Genomic DNA, 17416 nt, shown 5'->3' with positions numbered 1-17416 from the left:
AAATGGGGTTTTTCCTTTTATATTGAAATCTCCCCTTCAGAGCCTCCCTTCAAATCACAAGCCTCCTTTTACAGGAGCCTTCTTTCCATTAGTATCCCTCATTTCACATTACAAGCCCCCCTTTCATATGAGTCCTCAGTCCCCTTCACATCATAGTCCTACCATGACAACTGGAGCCACAGCTGCGGAAGCATGACAGAGGGTGGGGGCGAACTTCCGTCCTTTTCTGAATGGATCCTATCCCCCTAGATTAGTGTAATTTATTTTTGTGGTGCTGGTGGCCGGCCTACCTGCATCATGGAAAGACATGACGCCGTGCAATCATTTTGAGCACTCGTAAGGAGGCCAGAAGGCACCCCAGGGTGCCGCAGATTGAGAAAGGCTGTTCTAAGCACATGCCTAAGCGCTTGTTCACACCACATGCAGATCAGATCTGCATGAGTTTCTGCACATGCAGTCCAGTGTGTTTTGCCGTGTTTTTTCCGCGCCGTTTTTGTAAAAAAATAAATATATATATTTTTTTTCTGCCTAAAATAGGCTTTCAGTGCATTCCGGGGCGTTTGCATGCATTTTTGATGCATTCACATGCATTTTTGTGCGTTCCAGAGCAGAAAAAATAGGGCATGCTGCAGGGCATAGGGCATGCTGCAGTTTTTCTGCATGCTCTGGAACGGAACGCTCTGGTGTGATCCCAAAATACCATGGGAATATATTGGACGCAGTTTTAATCCGTTCTGTAACTGCTCTGCACCTGCTCTGCATTTGGTGTGAACTAGCCCTAAAACTTTAGGACCGCAGGCATTTGTCAGTAGAATTTACTAACATAAAATTAGTATTATTAAGGTAAAACAGTAATGCTTTAAAGCAGTCTTATTTCTCAACTTCCTTGTATTTTGCAAAGCTAAAGATTCTTTGGAAAAAAAAACTATCTTCATTAATTCTATGAAATGTGATCCAAATATTTTTAGTGGTATTAAAAACTGCAAACAATATGTATAATGCCAGTCAATCCAGTTTTCTTCATGAACTTAAATCTGCATGATCCTACATCTTTTTTTTTATAAAGACCAAGTAGAGCTGTGATAAGCTTCTTTCCAGAAACATACAGAATGCTTTAGGTGATGCCCTTTATTGGCTAACTTAAGTTATTAAAGATGCAGGTTATTAAAAAAATTAAAGAAAACAATCATTCTGGCACTGCTTCCAACTTACCACTGTTTTAGGCACCTAATGCCTTTGCAACAACTTTATTCATGTAGTTGGCTTGGTAATGCTTTATCTCAGGAAAAGCTTGAATGGCCCTAATATAGTGCCCTGGGAAACAAATGTCCGTTTGTAAAAGACAAGAAGTGGACATTATGGTAACTGTCAAAAGTTATTTTGAGTTGTGGTCAGTGGGGATCATGAAACATGGTTATTATTGTACATTTTAACTTTTACAGTTTTCTGTTAGGAGTATAACATGGTGACTTGAATTTTTCACCAACAGCAATGGTTTGAGAGTAATCAATAGTCTGTGTATTTGCTTATAACATACAGGAGTTTTTCCAAGAGCTCTGCTCAAGTGCCAGCACTAGACGCCGTTTTACTAAAGAGTCAATCTCCGAAAAGCCTGCATTTACCTCCAAAAACTCTTAGAATTTACTGGGAACTTATTTTTTTAATTACCCTAAAAAACTATTGGCCATTTGAAATTGGTATATTAATTTTTGAGCTAAAGCATAGATTGAATGCAAACATTAGACTATGGGGTCTATTCACGAAGGTGCCGAGGAATGACCGATCTGAAGTGAAGTGAGCCGAACACCATTCGGCTTGCGGAGCTAGCAGTGACAGCTAGCTCCGCCCAATAGTTTCCTATTGTCCGGCGGCTTTGCTGCTGTCAAAAAAAAAAACTCCCGGGCGCTCTGGGAGTCTCCCGGCCGCCCAGTAGAGAAGCACTGCCGTGTCTTTTTGTTTTCTTTATTCTGACACAATTGATGTCAGAATATAAAACAAAATATAAAAAAAAGACATTTTCCCATTAAAAAGCATTGGGACATTACTATTGGCTATTTTAATTTGCAATAGCTCGAAGCTACGGCCAGATCCTTCGGCAGCTTCGTGAATAGACCCCTATGTATTTGTTTATAACACACAGGGGTTTATTCACTAAGCTGCCGAAGGATCTAGCCATAGCTTCGGCTGATCCTTCGGCTAGCTTCGGACCCAGGACCCCTTCGGTTCAGTAGAACCGAAGTGCTGATGTAACGGCTATTCATTATAGCCCGTAGAGCTCCCGAAGTTGGCCGAGCGGCTCAGTCGAGCCGAATGCATATGCCTCGGCTCGACTGAGCCGAGGTGAAAGCCGAAGCTGGCTTTAGTTCCCCTTCTGGTGATTGACAGCAGCAGAGGGCGGGTGCAATAGCTAGTTTGCTATTGGCTATTGCAAAGTGAAATAGCCAATAGGAATCTAGCTATGCATTCTTATGGTGGTGGGGTTTTTTTTTTTTATTCTGACGGCAGCAGAACTGCCTGGCCAATAGAAAACAGTTGGGTGAGCTAGCTGTCACTGCTAGCTCCACCCAATCGTTTTCTATTTTATTTTTTCTACTTTTTTAACAGTTTTTCTATTCTGCTCGGTACCACAGAGGTACCAGGCAGAATAGCCGAGCCGAATGCTGCTCGGCGGCATTCGGCTATTCACTCACTGCTGTCCGGCATCTATGAGAATAGGCCAAACAGCAGCGAGTAGCCTGCCGGAGGTTCGGCTCAGCCGATCCAGATGTTGGATCGGCTGAGTCGAACTCCTTCTGCACTTCGGGTCGACCGAACATGCTGAGCTTGTTTGGCCGATCCGAAGCCAGCCGCAGCAAGCTGATGCACGGCTGATTTTAGTCGGTGTACGGCTGAAATCAGCCGTACAAGCCTGAATGAATAGCCGAACAGCGTTCGGCTCACTTCTCATCGGGTCGGTTATTCACTCGGCTGCCTACAGCAGCTTAGTGAATAGACCCCACAGTGTTTTCTGCTCCTCAAGTATCAAAATTTGGGGTGGTTTTAATAAAGGAGTCATTTTTATACCGGCTATTACTCATGTCAAATGCTCTCAAAAAATACAGTGTACTTAATATTTTTGTAGTTTGCTTTAAAGGCTAAGTTTGCCTTTTAGACCATGTTTACACCTATATTTAGGGTCACATTGACATGGTCACATTGACACCCCCACCCCCATCTGGCTCCCCCTCTTACCTGAATTGTAGGATTCTTCTCCTCTCAGGCGGCTGCTAATCATTTTTTTAAGATGCAGCTGTGTGTGGCTCCACCCACAATGGAGAAACTACAAGTCTCGTCTACCACCGTCAAGTCCCGTGTGCTGTAGCTCTCAATGGAATATGTCACCGCTCCTGTAGTCCATTCATACTACCTCCCATCCATTCTACTGAATGTCCAAACCTCGGTACAGACATGGACAGGAGGAATTGTTTGCAGGAGGAAGAACATTGCACCCGCAATCTACTAATCAAGGTTGCAAAGCTTTACTGGCTCCAAACCAAAAAATACATTCACTTTTTTTCTTTTCTGCATATGCGTGCATTTATTATTTTTTTAAAGCGGACTTCAGCTTTAAACACTATTGAACATTTGCTATCAAATAGTAATAGCTTCTTCAGTAAGTCAGTTCCCCAGACCATAAAATCATAGATGACAGCACTCTTTTGCCACAGATGCTCATAATAAATTAAAGTAAATATCAACTGAGAAATGCGTGTGTGAATATTATGAAACATACTCTATATTACACTGTGAACTACCTTGAATCATTTAGGGGTGGTGGAAGTTCCATGACTCAAGAACATTGGTTGTAAACCATCATGTTAATGCTTGACAATCATGCACTTCTGCTGTGCACCAATAGAATGTAGCTAATCTTCTTACCAAAGTCCACCCTATAAACCACATACACTCATTTCCAATGTCATCTTGCTTTGTCTACATTTGTTTTATTCTAGTTTCCCTGTAACAAGTGTTTAAGTTGCAGATCCAGGTAAGTCACCCACAAGAAGACAAGATTTTACCAGTCTCCTTAAGTCTGCAACAAATGTTACGAAAAGTAGATATTTTATGACAGACATTCAAAAAATATTATTGTAATTGTATACAGCTGAATAAAATGGTAAGTTTGAAATTGTTAACCTTTTCAATATTTTTTTGCAGAAAAGAATCGTAAACTTTCCTCAAGTAGTGACACAGCAGAAAGAGAGAAAAGGGGAATTTTAGGATTTTTTCGCAGCCACAAAAAAGGAAGCAAGGTAAAGATATGCACAATTATACTAAATAACATGCTCCTTATATTTCCAGTTGTATTTTAAAACTGATGTTATTTGTCATCTGATAGGACACAAAAAGGATCATTTAAGTGTTTTCGAATAAACTTGTTTTCTCTCTGTTGTTTGCATTAGCCACACTATGTTGTTCAAATCACTAATCATAGTAAATATATATTATCTGTTGTATATATAAAATCCATAGCAACTCAGTGAATCATGATTGCTGTTAAGATGTTGCAGAGTATTACTGTAGGCTCTCTACCACTAAGGGATGGCCATCTATGTAGGACTTTGTTTAGTAACAATCAGATCCTTGCCCAATTTATTGTTTACCCAACATGGGCTTTCACTGTTTGTTGCATGTTGAATCTCCAATTATGGGCAGTGGGGCAGTGCCACGTAATGCTGGTGTCATACCAAGTAATAAGAGATTCTGCAATCTGGAACATCAAAGCTGGTTTTAGGATATTTCTGTATCTACACATTACACAGATTGTTGCACAGTCATTCAGAACATGCAAAGTGTATATGCTTTTTAAGGGTTTTTCATTTCTGTGACAAATGAAATTATCCGTATGCACAAACACAGATTGCTTTCAAATTACAGTATCTCTCTCTTCAGTGGACTAAACATTTGCAGCTATGCTAGTGGTGACATGCTTTTACAATAGATATTTATGACATTCTGACATCATCTTTAGGGATGCACAGATACTTTTCGAGTATCAGTGCAGATACTTGGCACTTTCATTAAAACTACCAGGGTGTCTGAAATTAATTCATCAGGTTTCAGTGGAAAAATGCCCCTTACATTGGTGGTCAGTGGGAAGAATACCCTAATTACAGTGGTGATCAGAATGCCACCCACCAGAATGCCACCCTTAGACAGCTAAAAGGATAACACTGGGGAACAAAGTTTTTGTTGCAGCGATACCAGCACTTGTTTCTTCCTAATTTGAGTGTGCTGAATTCAAATCTGTAGCTAGCTTTTCTCTGTAAGCTCTAAATTCTTTGCAATTCAACATTTTCATTGTTCGTAAAATGTTGACACCTCTCGCATAATTACATGGTCTATCTGAGGAATTTATCGTCATACAGTCTTAAAAATAAGGCTAAAACAACCATCGTGGCAAAGATATTCTTTATGTATTCACAAAAATGTGGGTGCCTCACAATAGGCATTCAGTTTTGAAAAAAGGCAAAAAAAAAAATCACTTATGTGGAGTACAATATGTACTGCCACTTGCCAAATCTGAAACATTTATGCTTTATAGTCAAATATGAGTATGCACTAATACTTTTTACTTTAAATTAGCATATATTTCAACATAAAGATAAGTGATTCAGACCAACTGATGGGTTGCAAAGTTTAAATATGTCCTATTCAGGCAAGAATTTGCGCTTGTAGCTGTGGCGTTTGTGGACTTTCTCAGGGGAATCTTGTTTGATGCTCCAGCAGTAGTCTGCCATCATATTTTTGTCCCATCGTCCTTGATAGCGCTGTTCCATCATCATGAGGTCTTGATGAAAGCACTCTCCCTGTTCATCACTAATAGCCCCAAGGTTCCTGGGGAATTGATAAAAGTGACTATTCAGGAAATGGAGCTTGACACTCATGTTGCACCCAAGATCGCCAAAAGCCTACAGCAGTCTAGTAACGAGATTCTCATAGTTATCTGCCTTTTTATTAACATGAAAATTTTGTATAACTGCCAATTCAAATCCTTGTCATTCATCTTCCTCTTGTGTAAATCAGATAAATCTCTAAAATACAAAATTAACAAAAAAGATAAAGAATATTGAAGTTTGTAAAAAAGAATTAGCCTAATTAGTCTAAGGTTAAGGTAGATGTAAGCCTAGTTCGCAAGCTACCCCTAGTGTAAATAGGAATGGGTGTCCTTTTTGTGTGAAAATTACAAGTTTAAAATTGCATGAAAACTAGAGCATGTAGAGGAAAATCTCATGCAACAGAAAATAAGAAAAAAATTGTTCCCCATTGTAATTTGGGTCATGTTGCTAAGTCTGCCTAGTGGCATTTGACCTAGAAATATGCAGGCACAATCAGATAGGAGGTCAATTAGCTACAACTCAAGGAACCCCTAGCATCTTCTGGAAAAATTGTTGGGTTCCACGGAATCCTGGTTGAGAATGGCTGACCTATATGGGCCAGAGCAATTTTTACATTTCTGCTTTTGGCATGTTTATTCAGCAATCATTTTGTCATTGCTTAAGATAACACGGTAAATACTTCTAATGTTTTATTTAGGACAAACAAGACCTTCTTTTTATTAGCATTATTTACAACAGTTTCTGCAGAGCTTTACAGAATAAAGGGAGACACTACAGTTACAATACAATTTATTAAAGGGTGGTTAGGAGGGCCCTGTTTATGAGAGCTTACAAACTAAAAGTAGTGGAAAGTAGGGAAAAACTCAATAATAACTGTACATGCTAACAAGCTAGTATATATTTACCTCTTCTGCTGCCCATGCTGCTCTATTGAAAATAAATCATCCTCTGAAGTCTGCTGAGAAACTAAACCCTTCAGGTGCATGCTGTGGTCAGTGGTTCCTTCCGCCAACTGCCACGTCACCACTTTGTCCTATAAAGTTAAACAGGAAGATCCACCAATTACAACTGGGGACACAGGAAATTGACATTTCCATCTTTCAATGTCACAGGCAGCAGAAGAGATATGTTTATACCAGCTTCTTTGCAGGTTTCTCTGTTATCCAGGTTAGCAACAGAGTTGCTTTAAAGTGTTTTCCCTAGATTAATGTAAATGTTTGTTGGCTTTGCTGGCAAATAATAAAAAAATTATCTAGGTTAAGTAACGTGTTCTATTTTTACCCTTATATAATCAAACCATTCTAAATGTATATCGTGCTTTGCAAAAAATAAAATCTAGCCATATTGGTCTTAAAGAATGAAAGCTGCATTAGGTAAACAGTGGTATAATTCTTCATGTGTCATCATTGCATGGTACTGATGTAAATAGTGCTCTGGACATGAAAGGGTAAACACTTCTGAACTTCTTGACACTTATAAAAATAATTTAGATTAGCTATCTAGAAATTCAAAAAGTGACATTTGACCCAAAACGGAAATAGCTGATTTATCAGAAAGTAGATAAGGCAGTGGCCTTGTAAATGTTATTTATGGAACCTGTAAGTAGTGTTACTTCTTTATTTCTCACATTAAAGGCACTCCTTCACTGCATACCTTTGCACTTGCACAAATGTCAGCACATACCAAGATTCCTACTGTAAATATGTAGCAGGAACAAAACAGGAAAAAAATCAGAAAATGAAACCCAGTGCTGTATTGTGTGTTTAAATTGGTTACCTGCTATCAAGATATTCAATATATCACTGAAGGTATAAAAGTCAAGTCAATAGTAAGATGCATTTAAATTGGTAAAATAGAGGCAGTCCCTGAGTTACATACATCCGACTTATATACAACTCCGACTTACAAACGGAGGCTATTACTGTACAGCAGGGGTAGTTGTAATGCTACCGCGATCGTGCCAACGCAGAGTGCCCTCCTTTTTGGGTCTGGTTTGTAGTACTGTACATATATAGTTACATAGTTACATAGGGGTCTATTCACTAAGCTGCCGAGGGAATGACCGATCTGAAGTGAAGTGAGCCGAACACTGTTCGGCTATTCACTTCAGGCTGGTACGGCTGATTTCAGCCGTACATCGGCTGAAATCAGTTCGACACAGCCGATCCAACATCTGGCATTAAAGACATAAGTCCATCAAGTCCAACCTAATACGTGTGTGCATTTATGTTTGAGCAGGTGTGTGCGTGTGTATGAGTCCATGTGTGATCTTGTTCTTAGGCGTACCTGTACCCCTGTATATTATGCTCTCCGAGGAACTCGACCAAGAGCTTCTTGAATGCTTCCACACTCTTAGCTGAAATCACTTCCTGCGGCAGCGAGTTCCAGACCTTAACCACTCTAACTGTGAAGTTGTGCCCTGTGTGTTGAAATTTTTTTTACACCAATTTTTGTTGGTGCCCTCTGGTCTTTGTTACGGAGCTAACCATAAACAGTTTGTTAACAATGTTGCTGCCACCATTGCACAGTTTATACAAGAATATGTCCCCCCTTAATCTCCTAACCTCCAACGAGAACATATTTAATTTTAACTACCTTGTTTCATAGTTCAGGTTCTCGAACCCCTTAATGAGTTTTGTTGCCCTCCTCTGGACTGTTTCCAGCTCAAGGACATCCTTTCTGAGTATTGGTGACCAAAACTGGGCCGCATACTCCAGATGCGGCCAAACCAGTGATCTGAAAAGTGGTAAAATTATAGATTTGTCCCTGCAATACATTTCCTTCTTAATGCAAGACAGGACTCTACTTGCTTTGTTTACAGCAGCCTGGCACTGCAAGCTGTTCTTTAGTCTGCGGTCTATGATGACCCCCAAATCCTTCTCCGTTTCCGACTTCCCTAGTGGTGCACCCATAAGTGTATAGTCCATTTGCCTATTTTTAACTCCAAAGTGCATTACCTTGCATTTATCGACATTGAACTTCATCTGCCATACAGTTGCCCACTCCCCGAGTTTATCCAGGTCCTCCTGTAATGTTATAACATCTAAATCCGTGTCTATTACCCTCCCAATTTTCGTATCATCAGCAAACACTGAGACACGGCTACTTATCATTAATAAATAGGTTAAAAAGCATGGGACCCAGCACAGAACCCTGGGGCACGCCACTCATGACCTCAGCCCAGTCTGAAAAGGTGCCGTTTAGCGAAACTCTTTGTACACGTTCCTTTAGCCAGTTTTCTATCCACGTGCACACTACTTCATCTATGCCCATAGACCTTAGCTTGTATAACAAGCGTTTATGTGGCACCGTATCAAATGCTTTGGAAAAGTCCAGATATACTACGTCCACCGTCCTCCCTCCATCCAGATCTCTACTTACCTCTTCGTAAAAGGTCAGCAGGTTGGTCTGACAAGAACGATCCTTCCTAAATCCATGCTGGTTATCAGTTATTATGCCATGATCCCGGACAAATTCCACTAAGTAGTCCGTAATAATTCCCTCTAACAGTTTTCATATTATGCATGTCAGACTAACTGGTCTATAGTTCCCTGGTTGGCATTTTGACCCTTTTTTGAATATAGGTACCACATTTGCCCTTCGCCAGTCGCTTGGCACTCTACCAGCCATTACCGATTCCTTAAAAATGAGGAACAATGGTTTTGTTTTGTTATCTCCATGTTCAGCTCCTTGATTACCTTGGGATGTAGATTATCGGGTCCTAATGCTTTATTTGCATTTAGTAGTTTAAGCCTATGTTGTATCCCAGTTTCAGTCAACCACTCTGTTAAATTTTGTGTTTTATACCGACAAGAAAAAAGTATTTAGCGCCTCGGCCCTCTCCTTCTCGTCTGTGAGTAACGTCCCATTTATGTCCTTTATTGGGCCTATCTGGTCCTTTCTCCCCTTTTTACTGTTTATGTATTGATAAAAAATTTTGGGGTTCCTTTTACTAACTGTGGCGATATATTTCTCACCTTCAATTTTAGCAGCCCAGACTACCAGTTTACATCTTTTATTACATTCTTTGTACTTTTGGAATGCCAATACTGACCCCTCTGTTTTATACTTAGTAAATGCCACTTTCTTTTCCTTAATGTGTTGTTTTACCGTTTTGTTTAGCCATATTAGCTTGGTTTTCAATCTTTTATTTTTGTTACCCAGTGGTATACACCTGGTAATAGCATTTTTTTATTTGTTCTTGAAACAGTCCCACTTTTGGTCAAAGTTTAGTTTATGAAATACGTTTTCCCATTTGATTTCACCCACTATATTACGTAGTTTATCAAAGTTAGCCTTCCTGAAGTTTAGGCTTCTCTTCTGCCCATCCCCCTTCCCTTTCTTGCACCCAATATTAAAAGCAATCACCTTGTGATCACTATTACCCAGTGTTTCCCCGATTACAATATCCTCAATTAACTCCGTATTATTGCTGATGATCAGATCTAGGATGGCATTTTCCCTAGTTGAGACCTCAACCATCTGATCCATGAAATTGTCTCGCAACATATTAAGAAAACGGGCCGCCTTTGCCGATTTGGAAGTTCCATTAGCCCAGTTGAATTGAAGTCTCCCATAACCACAACATTTCCCTGTTTCCCCACTATTTCTATTTGGGATTGTAGGTGGGCCTCCTCCTCTTCCCCTATATTTGGAGGTTTATAACAGACACCCACAATAAGTTTACGGTGAAGGTTCGTTCTATCTAGTTCGAGCCATAATGATTCCACATCATCTCCACCATCTGACGTGATATTGTCAGGTACAGTAATACCTTGGTTTACGAGCATAATTAGTTTCGGAAGCATGCTTGTAATCCAAAGCGCTTGTATATCAAAGCGAATTTCCCCATAGGAAATAATGGAAATTCAGATGATTCGTTCCACAACCCAAAAATATTCATATAAAAATAATTAAAATACAGTACTGTAATATAATACCGTACAAAATATAAAGAAAAATAAACCAATTACCGGCACCTTCAAGAGAGAGGAGGATTATTGTGTAGGACAACTTTCACTATCACTAACAGAATCACTGCTATCTCTTGACTCAATGGAATCTTTTTCATTTTGTGAAACCTTAACAAGGAATTTATCCAGTGGGACATTGCATTGTCGTTAAATAGACTCATCGTCTGCACTGCTACAGCCTTATTCAGTGGTGCTTTTCTACAAAATGTTGCTCTTATTGCAAGACATTGCTTGTATATCAAGGCAACATTTTTGCCTTGTCTTGCAAAACACTCTCAAACCAAGTTACTTGTAAACCAAGGTATTACTGTATGTATGTTCTCTATCTTGGCTTTATTTACTAATTTGACTATGTTGACTCTGTTGACTGGAGTGAGCCCACTATCTAATCCATTATTTTTTTTCCTCTTTGTTATCTGTCATGATTTGTTCTTTAATATTTAATTTTTTGTTTTTTATTTTTAGTTTACCCTCCCCCCCCATTATCTAGTTTAAAAGCTCCTCCAGTCTTTTAACAATTTTTCCCCCCAGAAATGCTGCACCTTCCCCATTAAGATGCAGCCTGTCTCGGCTGAAGAGCAGGTAACCGACTGAGAAGTCAGTCCGGTTATTCCAGGAAACCAAAACCCTCATTCCGACAGCAGTTCCGCAGCCACTTGTTAAGTTCCCTCAACTCGTGCTGTCTTTCCGGAGTGGCTTGTGGCACTGGCAGTATGTCAGGTCCCCCCCCCCCCGGATAGAGGAGGTGTCCTGCTCCAGCAGTGTCACCCCTGAACTAATATCCCCAACATCACGCAACCTGGCATATTTGTTGGGCTTAACCAGTTGAGGGTTGACCTCTCTAGCACTCTTCCCTCTACCCCGTAACAGTGACCCAGCTTCCCACCTCGGGAGCCTGCTCCTCCGCACCCCCCGTCTCAGCTAAGCCCCCCTCCACCACAGCCTGGTGCGTTAGGCCCAGACTCTTTTCCATGTTGGTTATGCACCTCAGTGTTGCCAGTTTGCTGCTTAGATCCAGAATTTGGGCTTCCAAACACACAACTCGCTCACATCGAGCGCAAGTGTATTCCCCCTCAAACGCCTGTTCAAGGAACGCATACATTGCGCACGGCGTGCACCTCGTTGCACACCCATTCATGGAAGACATTTCCCCTTTATTTTAGTTCCTGTTTTTAGTTTGGAGTTTAGTTCAATTAACCCTGCATTTAATTTACTTTCACTACGTCCCTCGGTTTGGATCAAAGTATAATGTAGTTCACTATAGTCCTGTGGATAAGTTAATTTACACAGCAGCCCTAGGGTTATCTTACTAAAGACCTTTAGTTATTTTAATTTATATTCACTTTGGCTGTGGGATTTAATTATGCTGTATTCTGCTACGGCCCTCGGGTTCTTATGCTACTGTCCTGGGGTAAAATAAAATTTATATTAAAGTCCTGGGCCTAAGTTAGGGTGTACTTAATCCCTTGTCTTTGTGTTCCTTTTAACCCTATACTTATCGCCGCAGCCCCCTCAGCAATGTAATAAACCTGTAATACTTTTAAACAGTCTTAATATAAAGTATTAAAAGTTTATACAATACTAAACAGTTTAGTAATTGCAAATGAATACAATCTCACCCCCCACACAATCTCAAATACAATCTTAAAGACACCCTGCAGCCCCCTCTCCCCAATCTCTTTCATACGACCTGTTCCTCAGTCTCGTCCACCCGATCTTTTTCTTCAGTCACTGTTCCTGTTCCCACTCTCACATCTGCTCCTTGCACCCTCTCACATCTGCTTCTGCCTTCACTCTTCTCTCTTCTCAGCTCAGTCGCCTGGATCATCATTCACCCATCCGTCCCTCATTCGATCCGATCCGCCTTGTCCACTCTTCTCTTCTCTTGCTGCTGGAACACCCGTCCGTCACCTCGACACCCGCTTGGCCCTCTGGTTCCCCCGCTCCTGCTGCTCTTGCCACGGGTCCGTCCGTCTGCTCGCTCCGGCCTCCTGTCTCCCGCTCGGCTCCCTGACCTCTGGTCCTGCCCTTCAGTCCGCCGCTCACTGTTCCTCGCCCTCCGGTTCCTCGCTCGGCACCCCGACCTCCGGTCCGCCGCTCACTGTTCCTCGCCCTCCGGTTCCTCGCTCGGCACCCCGACCTCCGGTCCGCCGCTCACTGTTCCTCGCCCTCCGGTTCCTCGCTCGGCACCCCGACCTCCGGTCCGCCGCTCACTGTTCCTTGCCCTCCGGTCCTGTATCTCCGGTCCTGCCGCTCTCAGCCGCTCTCAACTCCCGCTCCCGCACTCTCTCTTTCTGCATGCTGTGCGTGCGCGCGTGCTCACTGCACTGTACGAACAGCTTCCGGCCTGATCAGAATAGCTTCCGTCACTACATTACAGGTCACTGTGAGGTTTTTACTGCTGTCTGTATCCTCATTAGAAAGATTTAATCTCGCTTCCTGTCCTTGAGACAACAGGAAGTGAAAGGAAATCTACCCCTAGGAAGGGAAATTCACTCCCGTAAGAGTGATCATGGCAAAAAGGTGTCTCCACTGAAGCTTTACCACCAATCCTTGTTTCCACGACAACTCAAAATTTTCAAAATCCAATTGTCACAGGGACAGAAAGTGAGGTGAAATCTTCTGAACAGGGACACACACACTAAAACAAACTTTACAGGGGGTAAACCCTTCCATATGCTATCCAAAACAAAAACAACAAAAAATTTGGCTGGAGTTACACTTAAAAAATGTACCTGTTCCAACTTACATACAAATTCAACTTAAGAACAAACCTACAGTCCCTATCTTGTTTGTAACCCGGGGACTGCCTGTATATAGTATTATAGGAAACTATTGTGTACATGTTTGTACATTTTGCTAAATGGCCAACATCATCATTCAGTATGTTTCTTATGTAATAATACAAACTTCATTGTGGACTTCATAGAAACTGCCATTCAAAAAGGCTCATAACTTAGACCTACTGGGATTGATTTACTAAAGCAGTAGACTATTTTTCCTTAGGTTAGTGAATGTAGCAAAAATTCGCTTTGCAAAGAATACCCAATCACGTGCAAGGTGGGAAAAAAAAACAAGATTTGTTTTCTTGCACATGATTGCGTGACAGATGTCAACAGAATATCACCTCATTCACTAAGCTAAGGGAAAATTCCTTTGCAAGGTGACAATTCATGCTGCTGAGTGAACAGTCTCTATACTCCTTTACGGCCCATTCATACTAGCCTGTTCACTAAAACGCTCCATTCAGGTACCTGCACAGTAGCGCAGCACCTGCAGTCCTAGAGCAGCCAACAGACACAGGGGTCTATTCAGGAAGCAGCCGAAGGATCTAGCCGTAGCTTTTGGCCGATCCTTCGGCTAGCTTCGGCTCCAGGACCCCTTCGGTTCAGTAGAACCAAAGGGCTGCTGTACGGGCTATTCACCACTAAAGGGGGCCATACACCTTGCAGCCATTGTATAACTTTTTTTATCCAGACATTTCACCTTCGTTCAATTTTCGTTCAGCTAGCCCATCATGCACAGACCAATGTAGTTCGCAATTAACATTCATCAGCACCACTAACTGGCGGATTTTCATCAAAAGAACAGATTGTCGTTTGAGCATGTGCCGTTTTCATCTTGAGATTTTTTGTTGTACAACAACGCCACTAACCCGTCGATTTTCATCCAACTAGACGAAAGTTTTCTAGCCTGCTTGAAAAAGAAAAATCTACCAGTTGTACAGTAATTGAGGTTGTGTGTTTCCCATCAACTAGCAGATTTTCGGAGGAAAACGTAATTGCAGACAAAAATCTCCAGATAATTGTAACGTGTATGGGCACCTTAAGGATAAGACAGATTTTAACTCACAACACACATCAGGTGGTCAGCGACAGGTTTTATATTGTCCTAGTTCTACTTTATTCTTAATTCCTTCAGTAATAAATTTGGCAGCCTATACCTGTGTGTATGTGCATGTTGTGCTCCTGTCTGCCTCTAGAACACAGCCACTGTAACTGTTTTTTAATAAATACATATGACAAATATAAATGTACCTTATTGTTTGTGGCAGAATGAGACAACCATAGGACGCATGGACAGTGATGATTACGAAGAGATTTTCCAACCTGCATCTACCAGTGGGAACAGGTGTGAAGTGAGTAAAAATGCTATTTTATGTACTATACATTTCATAAATGTTTATAAAATTGCCTTTGGGTTGCTGTCAATCGTTCTGGCTGACCGACTTTGGATACATTTAGTGTGGCCATAACCTTAAAGAGAATTTAAAGAGGGGTTATAACTAGGGATGCACCGATACCGATACTAGTATCGATATCGGTGCCGATTCCGAGTATTTGGGCGAGTACGGGTACTGCTCCGATGCCTAACACGAGTACTTACGGTATCAGAAAGGCGGCAGCACGTCATTACACGCTTCCCGATTTCCCGATTGGCCGGGAAGTGGCTCCATGCTTTCTCGTCACCTGTGATGAGAGAGCATGGAGCCGACTACCCAGCCAATCAGGAAGCCGGCCAATCAGGAAGCTGGCCTCGTGAGGTAAGGTTTCCTTACCTTAGTATGTGCAGCGTGTCACCCCCTGCGGCCTCTCCAGCGAGAACGAGGCCTTCCTCCGGTACCCAGCCGGAGTCGTCTGGCTGGCCAATCAGGAAGTCGGGCGCTATTTAATGACGCAACGCCCTGATTGGCCGGAAAGCTGGCTCCATGCTCCCTCGTCATCTCATGACGAGGGAATATGGAGCCGGCCTCCCAGCCAATCAGAAAGCAGGGAGTCGCGTCATTACAAGGCGCCCGGCTTCCTGATTGGCCGGCCAGACGACTCCGGCTGGGTACCGGAGGAAGCCCTCGTTCTCGCTGGAGAGGCCGCAGGGGGTGACACGCTGCACATACTAAGGTAGGAGGGGACTTTCTTGTTAATCGGGAAGCCGGCGAGTACCGGAAAAAAATTATCGGTACTCGTACTCGGTACCAAAATACCGGTATCGGTGCAAAAACGCACCCTCGTTCAATTTCTGATCAAATAGCCCATCATGTACAGACCAATGTAGATTTTGATAATCGTTCGTTAGCAATACTAACTCACTGAATTTCGTCGACAGAACAGATTTGCGTTTGCGCATGTGCAGTGTTCATGTTGCGATTTTTGTTGTACGAAAACGCCACTAATCCATCGATTTTCGTTCGTTATCTAGTCTGCCCGATAGACGAAATTTGTCCAGTTGTACAGTAATTGTGATTGTGGACTTCCTATCAACTGGCCGATTATCGTACTTAAGACTGATTTCGTTTGGAACGATAATTGCAAGGTGTATGGGCACCTTTAGGGAGATTAACTTTCTATCTGTCCTGGTGACCAATGTCACCGTGTCTGAAAGTGAGAAAAAAAAAATCACAATTTTCATCAGAACAGGAATAGAGAGAAAATCTGGTGGAAACATTTATCTGGCGATCACTCTCTAAAGGTGCTCATACACCTTACAACCATCGTACAACTTTTGTTGTACGATGGTTGTAACCTCATAAAATTTTTGCACAACCAGGCCATCATGCACAGACCTGCGATTATCATTCGTCTCTCCCGCTAATCAGATGATTGGCTTTGATTTAGAGAAAAACGTTTCATCTGCGCTTGCGCTGTTCAAATTTTGTTGTACAACCACGCCACTAACCCGACGAAAATAGTACGATCGAGTGAAGTTTTCTAGCATGCTGGAAAGACGAACGTCGTGCCACTGTACAGTATCTTCGGTTGTAGACTCCCTTTGCGATTATCGTACAAAAACGCGTTCACATACGAAAATCGTCTGATTATCGCAAGGTGTATGGGCACCTTTAGAGGGAATTTCCTCTTTTTTTGGAAAGGTTTTTTTCTCACTTCTTGCAGTGTCTCTATGACAGGAAATGAAGGGAAATCTATCAAAACGCCAGACAGGGTTTTTAACCATTTCCAACTCCAAAATGAAAAAAAGGTTTGGCTATAAATATACTTTAGGATGTAGTAAGAACACATTTGCAAGAAGACAGTTGCTTACAAATGATCCAATCGTTGCAAATCTTTATTTCCCCCAATATGTACAAGGCAGCATGATGTCCTTAACACACACCCACAGTATTCTTATATCTAGATTACTAGGAAAGTAAAAAAGGTTATACACGGTGCAAATTTCAGATGGTTCTTCATGAACCACTGTTGGCACGCTTCTGCCCCTGGCATCCCTCAATCAGCTGATTGAAGGAGCAGGGTGGAAAATTATTGGCTGAATGGAGCTTGCATTGTATCAGCTGTTAGCTCCATTTGAGGATTGTGACAGTGGTCGGGATTCTGACAGCTATCAACATGCAATAGAAACAGCAGGAATTCCTTGATCAACGCTCGTAAGTGTTGATGGGGAAATCTGTTCACCCTCAGATTGAACAAAAAAAATCTGTGTTGTGCCGTGTATACCTTGCTTATGACAGTAGGTCAGAAAATCCATCCTAGCCAATTAAATAATCCTTTTGAGGGTTCCTCTTGAGGTTTGTTGTTTTCTATAGACATTTTCTCTCGCATCTCAAATCAG

General features: G+C 41.8%; 1 protein-coding gene across 1 annotated transcript in view; it reads left to right on the top strand.

Annotated features, from left to right (window-relative positions):
- COBL (cordon-bleu WH2 repeat protein) overlaps positions 1–17416 on the top strand; it is a 246178-nt gene that overhangs the window by 105136 nt on the left and 123626 nt on the right. Inside the window, exon 6 of the mRNA XM_018557793.1 lies at positions 4198–4292. Within this exon, the coding sequence (XP_018413295.1) occupies positions 4198–4292 (95 nt within the window). The remainder of the gene's footprint in view (positions 1–4197; positions 4293–17416) is intronic.

The sequence above is a fragment of the Nanorana parkeri genome, unplaced genomic scaffold (genome assembly GCF_000935625.1).
Source record: "Nanorana parkeri isolate BGI_ZX_2015 unplaced genomic scaffold, ASM93562v1 scaffold304, whole genome shotgun sequence".
In the NCBI taxonomy this organism is placed as follows: Eukaryota; Metazoa; Chordata; class Amphibia; order Anura; family Dicroglossidae; genus Nanorana; species Nanorana parkeri.
This window is presented reverse-complemented; position numbering and strand designations above follow the sequence as displayed.